This window comes from Lupinus angustifolius, chromosome LG03 (assembly GCF_001865875.1).
Source record: "Lupinus angustifolius cultivar Tanjil chromosome LG03, LupAngTanjil_v1.0, whole genome shotgun sequence".
Lineage (NCBI taxonomy): Eukaryota > Viridiplantae > Streptophyta > Magnoliopsida > Fabales > Fabaceae > Lupinus > Lupinus angustifolius.
In genome coordinates, this window is record NC_032011.1 from 24,417,913 (window position 1) to 24,426,833 (window position 8,921).

The 8,921-nt window shown below is 34.3% G+C and overlaps 1 protein-coding gene across 3 annotated transcripts in view; it reads left to right on the forward strand.

Moving 5' to 3' along the window:
* Positions 3,916–8,921, forward strand: part of LOC109343905 (probable carboxylesterase 2) — an 18,715-nt gene continuing 13,709 nt past the window's right edge. Inside the window, exons 1-2 of one of the 3 annotated variants that reach the window (XM_019582424.1) lie at positions 3,916–4,483; positions 5,019–5,530. In XM_019582424.1, the coding sequence (XP_019437969.1) occupies positions 3,988–4,483; positions 5,019–5,509 (987 nt within the window). In that variant the 5' untranslated portion in view covers positions 3,916–3,987 and the 3' untranslated portion in view covers positions 5,510–5,530. Of the gene's footprint in view, positions 4,484–5,018; positions 5,535–8,921 lie in introns of those variants that run through there. The other 2 variants (XM_019582423.1, XM_019582425.1) reach the window with 2 other exon arrangements.

Consider the following 8,921-nt stretch of genomic DNA (forward strand, 5'->3'; position numbering starts at 1 on the left):
CAGTTTTCACTGTCTTCAGTGCCTTCCTTTTATTATCCATTATAATCATAATCACATTCACTTTGTATATGCCACTCATACGTTAGAGTGATACAAACCAATGTCAACTTGATCCGTAAGACTTTTCACCATTGAGGATGATAATACTATCAAGCAGTGTAGATAACCAAGTGTCTGTTAATACTTCTCATTCATCAATCAATATAGTTTTTATTTTATAAAATATGATTAATCCATGAGGAGCATGGATCCTAGAAACAGATTATCAGCATGCGAGGATAATGTTGTATATATCTACTTTCCTCAGACCCCTCTAAATGAGAGTCTCATGCACCGACCGCGCCATGAAGAGTGTGGATATATACGGAAAGTGTCAATAGCCTCATCTTCTTGGCCAACATCCTGTATCAAACCCTGAGTTTTAGGTCTTTTTTTCTTAGGCAGTAAATAAAAACACCATCTTTTTTTTGAACTCATACTGATTCAACTGAATTATCCTGAAGAATAGGTGGCTATAGTTGTACTAATAACATCTCTTTAGCTCCTTAGATATACTAAATTGGTCGCTATAAGTTAACTTGTGATTGAAACGCATAGAAGGAAGCAGGCAATTAAAGGCAGGGGTTTACTTTCCCAAGGAAAACATAGAAGAATACTAGTACCATGCCATGTAGTAAACATGTTAATGTGGTCCTTAGAATCTACCCGAAATATTAGTCCTCTGTGCAATGCAATGTATCCATGTGTAAGGACTAAAGTTTCCTTTTTTGTACTTCAAATTCTTTTCTTCGACTAAGATGATCCCTTTTTATGCCATGTGAATAAATGTAAAGACATACCATAAGGGATCGTTAGCCTAACATGTCCCAACGCTGTTATCACTGTGTGTTATTTTTTCTGGGAATTGGAGGATAACCAAGGGAAGCCTAAAATGTCAAAAAATGTTATCTTATGCTATTTTGACATTTTTTCAGAAACATATTTTGTTTAACTTAGTTATATTCATCACCATTTTTTCATTTTAAAATTTAAACTTATCTATTTTATAGGGGTGGTTAGTGTAGTGTATGTACATAATTATAGATCATTTATGTAAGTTTAAAAAAAGATAAGTGGTTTGTGTATTTTCATTAAAATTCAGGGAATCTCAGTGTAATTTACTCTTATAACCACAACTGTTCAAAAAAAAAGGACTAAATTCAAAAGAGTTGCAAATAAATTTTTTATTAACTAAATTAGCTAGCACTAAAATATATAAACATATCAATTTCATATTGGAGAGTAACTTATGTATCCTTGAGAAAACGGTTGTAAAATATTGCAATGTTGGAAAATAATAAATGAAATGAAACTTGTTTACTGCAATGCCGAGTTCTACGAAAATAATTTATATCTTAACTCATCAATATCATCAGCGAGAATTGAGTTTTTTAGAGAGAGAAAAAATGAAATCCACATTTCTATCATCAAGTCTCCAAAAACTACACCCTAAAAGGTGCACAAAGCTATTTACCTTGTGAACTATTCCAAGCACATAATTTCTAACCCAAAGTTTACATTTATGTCTGTACAAGCATTTGAATCCCAAATTAAATGTTGTTGTCATGAGTTAAAATGTCTTTAGGCCATTTTAACCTGTCTTTACCTTTTAGGACGCTGCAAGGCCACTATCAAGAAATCAGCTCAATTTGAACATAACATTAGTGTGGACACATAGAGGTATTGGTGGTAGTTCCATATATATCTTCCTAACTCACCAATTGATGAATAAAATTCAAACATAGGTGTCTTGTGCCATGATGAAGAACCACCAAAGCATCCCAATAGATGCAAATGCCTTGCAGTAGTAACTTTGAGCGTTAGTTTGAGAGTTAGATTTTAGAGGGTAAGGACGGCAAAATGAAGACTTGGAAGTCATTTCACAAGTGTATTTCATGGCTCTCAAGTCTTCTCTTTCACTTCATTCCCCTCTAATATCCAACTCGTAAACTAACCTGAAGGAACTATTCACTCATTACCAAACTTTTGGTGGACGGTTTACAAGTGCTAGTTTGTGGAGGAGAACCCAATGAGTGATTTTCATGAGAAAAAAATGAGTGAGTACATGCATTCAACTCATTGCATAACTACACTATATAAAAAGGGAATTTGGCGACAAAAGAGTACCACATCTAGAAGGTGGAGAATCTAGCACATGCAGCTCCAAAAGAAAGGAATAGGACCCACTCATTCACTAACCATTATAGGACATGATTCCCTTCACTAAGGCCATTAGATATCTGAACTTCCAACCTCCTATATTTCAATTGTTGAATATAAAGTACCAAGGTAACATAAGGGTGAGAATTTATACTTGTGTAACTTTAATTTCTCATTTTCATGTATCACTTATGTGATCAAATAGCATTATAGTTTATAAACATCGAAAATGAACTAATCATTTCTGTTATTAATAGACTAGATTACTTTATATTCACAAATTTTAGGCTCAGAAATTCAGCCAAAACCATTAGTTTGGACTAGTTCAACTTTCATAATTTAATTAGTTGACTTGACTCCGTTTTAAAACAACATAAATTTTTTCATATGGATCAATAAACTTGTTCGCTCAAAATTAATTCAAACCGAAAATTCTTTAATATTGGATTACATCCCATAGGGGAATAGCTAATCGCATGCCATGAATTTTTTGTTTTTTAAAATTAATCTCTCACATCAATATTACATCCAGATTTTGAAAACTTTAATTAAGGTGACACCCATAAGTTGAATTTATTTTTCAAGTGGATAATGTGCTGATATCATTCTGTTTATCTTTCTTTACTTTACTGTTTTTTTCTAATATTGGATGAGAATTTGTTAATCCCAAGCCTGTCACAAATCGATTATAATAAAACAAAAATAGATAAATTTATGAATATTTATTTTTTTGTAATTAATGTGATATATTATAATTGGTTTGAGATATATTTAGGGATAACAAAAAAATTTCCTAATTCACAAAACTGGTAAATCCAAAATGCATAAATGTCATTGTCGATGATTGTTCTTGTTGCTTATTTCATCCGTCACCACGCTAAAGCTAAGAAGTTCAAAATTATCACCTTTTTCTTTGGGCCAAGTGATCAATGATGGGCCCACCTTTCGGCGAATTAGTAGAGTAAAGAGGATGTGGTGCGATTTAGTTCATTAAATAAATAATCATGCTTAATCATTTTAATAACTTTTACACCTCATCACATATTCATGAAATGATATATGTTCTAACTAAATTATTCATATAAGAGTGTCCTAAATACCTAACAAAAAATAATTAAAAAATACAGTTAAAAGATAAAAGTATATCATTAGATATTTTGTTACAACCAAAGAGAATTATTGTGTATACAATTAAATAATCATATGTCCAAGGTGTGAGAATGTGTTATATAGGGTTGAATAGGGCTTTAAGGCTTTTCTCTTATCTACTATAATATATTAATATTCTCTACCCTAATTTTTAAACTTGAATCTAATGATAAAATGGTTAATAGTGATAAAATGGATTTGACCATATAGTTAAAAGATAGAATAAGGTCATGGTTAATAGTGAATTTATGAGAAATACTAAGGATTTATATATCATTTTCAAGTAAGGTTTATGTGAAATATCACTTTTATCCACTATTATTTTTTTAATTGAATGGTATCACATGAATTTTCAGCTAATATGTTTTCTTTATACTAACTTGGATAACTTTATTTTTTTAAAATAAATATGAAAATGATCAAGAAGCTAAATATAAATATTTTAAATACTTTAGTACATCACTACTCCAACCACTTGATTTATTAAAGAATTGACCAAAGACACTACTAGTTAACGTTGTTAATTAAAAGCTGGGTAAGTTAGAAAGTGTTTTGTTCATAAATGATAAAACCAAGTGTTGTGTTGTGTCCACTACATATCTCAGCACACTCTCTCACTCCTCATTCCTCACTTTCTAAATGGATTCAACCAATCCAGAAATCTCCATAGAGGTTTTTCCTTACCTTAAAGTATACAAGGATGGAACCATTGAAAGAATAGCAGGTACCCAAGTTGTCCCTCCAGGTTTAGATTCTGAAACCAATGTTATATCCAAAGACATCCTCATCATACCACAAACTGGTGTCACAGCAAGACTCTACCATCCTAATTTCACAACCAAAACTCATCAAAATCACAACCTTCCTTTACTTGTTTACTTTCATGGTGGTGCTTTTTGCATCTCTTCAGCTTTTGATCCACTTTATCATACCTCTCTCAACAACCTTGTAGCTGAGTCCAACGTTGTTGCTGTATCAGTCAATTATAGGTTAGCACCAGAATATCCACTTCCAGTTGCATACCATGATTCTTGGGATGCACTTAAATGGGTTTTCTCTCATGTTGTGGAAGATTGTGAAGACCATGAAAGTTGGCTTAAAGATAATGTTGACTTTGGAAGGGTTTTCTTGGCAGGTTGCTATAATATTTTATTAATTTTTAGAAATATCTTAGATTTCTCAACATTGGTTTCTTATTTATATTTTCCTAACTCCTTTCCTTATTTCAATTAGGCTTGATTATGATTGTTTTAGGAGGGATTAGCTAATTAGACTTGTGAGATTTTAGCTTGTAGTTTTGGAGTTACATTACTAGTTAAAATTTATTAAATGAATTAAAATGACATTCATATTATAGTGTTTGTGATAAAATTTGTCTAGTGTTGAAAAAATTAAAAGGAAAAATGAGACAAGAAGTATTGAAAGAGTTTATCAAGTAGTTTTATATTTTTCATCAAAAACACACACTTTGCACTTTTTCTATATAAGAATAATTATATCAATCATTCAGAAAGCTAGAGAGTCATAAGTTAGTCAAGTGATAATATTAGATAACTTAGACAGTGGAATAATAAAAAGGTTAAATATTCAAATCTCACTTATCACAAAATATTAACATTTATCAATAAAAAAACTCATAAACTAATTCATATTCTCTGTATTCAACACAGGTGATAGTGCAGGTGCCAATATTGTACACTACATGGCCATTAAGTTTCATGCCATGGACACTAGTCCAAGTCCAATAAAAGATTTCAAGGTCACTGGTCTCATGATGGTGAATCCTTATTTCTGGGGTAAAGAACCTATTGGAGTGGAGATAAGTGATGAATTGAGGAAGAACATGGTGGATAATTGGTGGGGTTTTGTTTGTCCTTCTGATAAAGGTAATGATGATCCATTAATAAACCCTTTTGTGGAGGAAGCTCCAGGTATTGAAGGTGTTGGTTGTAATAAGGTACTTGTTACTGTTACTGAGAATGATATATTGAGGGAAAGAGGGAAACTTTATCATAAGAAATTGGTGAATAGTGGTTGGAAAGGAATAGCTGAGTTTTATGAAACTGAAGGTGAGGATCATGATTTTCATATCTTTAACCCAACTTGTGATAAAGCTAAGAGCTTGATTAAACGCTTAGCTACTTTCATTAATGAACACTAATAAAGGTTTATAATGGTTATAGTGGTGTGTGGTAATACCAAAGATCATTAGGCTCATTTTTATGTCCCTATAAATCTCACGATTGAATAACATTTTTTATCTTCAATATTAGAGAGGTAAGTTCTTTTTTTCATTTAGTTGTAAGGATAAAAGTGTAATCTTACAATTATTGGAGAGGAGTTCCACTCATTCCAAGTCAGACTTCTCCCCAATAATAAAGAAAGAAATACGATACAAAATAAGATAAAAATTAAATTAAATAACAATTATATGATGACATTTTTATTATTAAAATTAATATATTAATAAGGGTCCCATGAATGAACAATGAAGCAACCTCTCTGCCCATATTCTGATTTCAAAGAGAGACAATGAGACAAACAAAACCTATAAAGTAACATGTAGGCACAGGTTATGTTTTAGATTTGATAAATACATGGTATATATTTTCATTTCCGAATATTCTACAACTTCTTATACTTTTTTTTTAAAACAAATGTGTGATTACACCCAATCTATTGATAGAGGAAGAGATTTACATGTTCTTGAAACGATAATTGGGCATTCCCAATCTGTTCCTATTATAATCACTAAGGATAAAGGTAGGAATTACATTCCAAACCGTGTAAGTTCTTGAAACAATGCTAAACGAAGCTAGTTTATCCGCACAATTGTTACCTTCCCTAAAGATATGTGTGATTTTGTAATTCATTGTTTGGAGTTTCCCCTTGCACTTTATCCAATCATTCTGAAGACTCCAGGGGGGATTAGAATTACCATTGAAGATGTCCAAGAGCATGCTAGAATCAACCTCAATCCAAAGCTGCTTCCAACCTCTATTATATACAGTTTGCACAGCATGCAAAGCTGCATGAAACTCAGCGAAGATAGCATTCTGAATGTTTAGATACTTAGAGAAAGCAGTGATAAACACTCCATTATGATCACGGAAAATTCCCCCTCCCCCTGAATGCCCTGGAGATCCATGAGCCGCTCCATCTGTGTTGACTTTGATCCAACCCTTTTCTGGAGGGAGCCAATTTACTTCCGTGATCCTAGGAGCAAGATTAAGCTTAGCATTTATGTTAAAGCTTCTAAGGATCAAGAGATCCTCAACCGTAGGGGAAGCAGAGGCAGAGGAGGAATTTCCAGCTAAAGAAGTATCCCTCTTGATCCTTCTGATTGCCTGAGGGATAGTGATTAGAATTCCCTCAAATCTTTTCTGGTTTCTGCAAAACCATATTGTGCTTAAGGTGTTTATCACACAAGCTATGAGAACCTGTTTTACCTGCTTATTGAGCATTTTATCACAGTCATCCAAAATTCTTTTGATAGAGGAGATGTCCAGGTTGATTGAGAAAACATGAGTGATCCAATCCCAGAGACTAGATGCAAAAGTGCAATGCAGAAATAGGTGATCCTCCTCCTCACTGTGAGAGTTGCATAAATTGCAGATGGAAACAATTTGACAACCTCTTTTCCTAAGATTATCATCCGTAGGCATCTTCTTGTTCATTATTCTCCAAGTGATGAAGGACTTAGATGAAGCAGTACTAGCAGACCAAATCAGCTTGCACCACTTTAACTGACTTGTGTAATTCATTACCTCCTTATAAGCAGCTTTAAGAGATAGGGTGTCATCTAGAGTCTTTGTCCACACTAGTCTATCCAAGTTTCCAGCTATTTTAGTTTTTGCAATCTTTTCAATAATGTTAGGGGAAAATCCTGTTTATAAATGAAGGAATTGTCCAGCTATTTCCCTGCCTGAAGCAAGCAACAGAGGATAAGAGATATGAGTGTAACTCTTGAGGGATGTTCATTAGCTCCACCAGAGGCTCACCAAGCCAATTGTCCTTCCAGAAATTAATTTTATGCCCAGCTCCTATTAACCAGATTGAGTTAGAGTTGCAGGCATGCCAATTCTCTTTGATTCCAGACCAGATTGAAGACCTGAAATGTCTTGTAGCAGGGGAATGTTGAAACCCAAATCTATCTCTGAAAAACATAGCCCATTCCTGGCTAGAAGTCCTCATTTCCCAGGAAAGCTTTAGCAAAGAAGCTTTGTTCATCAATTTAACTGATCTGAGACCCAAGCCTCCATCCAAAGTAGGAGAACACACTTTGGACCAAGCTACTGTGACTAACTTTCTTTTTTCTATGTCCCCTGCCCATATGAAATTCCTTATCCCTTTGTCCACTAAATTTAGCAGGGAAATTGGCCATTTATATATGTAGAAACTATAGACCATCATGCTTTGAATTATGGATTTAACAATTTCCACCCTGCCCATAATAGATAGGGAGGACCCTTTCCAAGAGGACATCTTTTTCAGGATTCTATCAGCAATAGGTTGGAGGTGTATCTTTTTTGGTCTTCCTTTGAACAGGGGAACCCCCAGGTAGTTGAAAGGCATGCTGCCAGCATGAAATCCCAGCCATGAGGCAATTAAATCCTTCTTCCTAGCAGAGAAATTTCCAGCATAGAACTTACACTTGGCAATGTTAATTTGCTGCCTTGACCAGAAGCTTGAGCATAGACCATAACCAGCTTCTTAAGACTCATCAATTCCCTTTTCACCCCTTTGCAGAATATGAGAATATCATCAGCATATAAAACATGGCTGGTGGTATGGATTGACTTGGGCCCTGAGATGGTGCTCAGCCTATTCTCCAACCTAAGCTTGGATATGCCTGTGCTGAGAACATCCTCAGCTATGCAAAACAGAAGAGGAGATAGGGGATCCCCCTGTCTCACCCCTCTAGTACAATTGAAGAAACCAGCACTATGACCATTGATCACAATAGAAAGCCTAGCAGAGTGAAGAATAGCTTTAATCCAATTGCAAAATTTGTTGTTAAAACCAAAAGCCTTTAGTGTGTCTAGGAGAAAGTTCCAGTCCATTGTGTCAAAGACTTTCTTTATGTCAAGTTTTATTGCCAGATTTCCTCCAAAGGCTTAGTGCTCCAACAGATTGATGGCTTCTGAAGCAATGCAGATACAATCCTGGATTTTCCTATCCTTTATGAACCCTCTCTACTGAGGAGAAATTATTTTTGTGGCAATTGATGCTAAACGATCAGCTAGCACCTTTGTGATTATCTTGAATTGAAAGTTGGCAAGAGCAATAGGCCTGAAATCCTCCAATTTATCAGCTCCATCAGTTTTAGGAATCAAGACAACAGAGTTGGAATTCAGATTTGTGAGGATCCAACCATGAGTAAAGAATTGTTTCACTGAATTACAGACCTCATGATGCACTATATCCCAGAAGTGTTGGTAGAAACACCCACCAAAGCCATCAGGACCAGGGGCTCCATCACCATTCATTGCAAACACAGCAGATTTAATTTCATCATTGGAAGGCATCTTAGTTAGCATTTCAGTATCCTCATTTGTAACTAGACTTGGCAC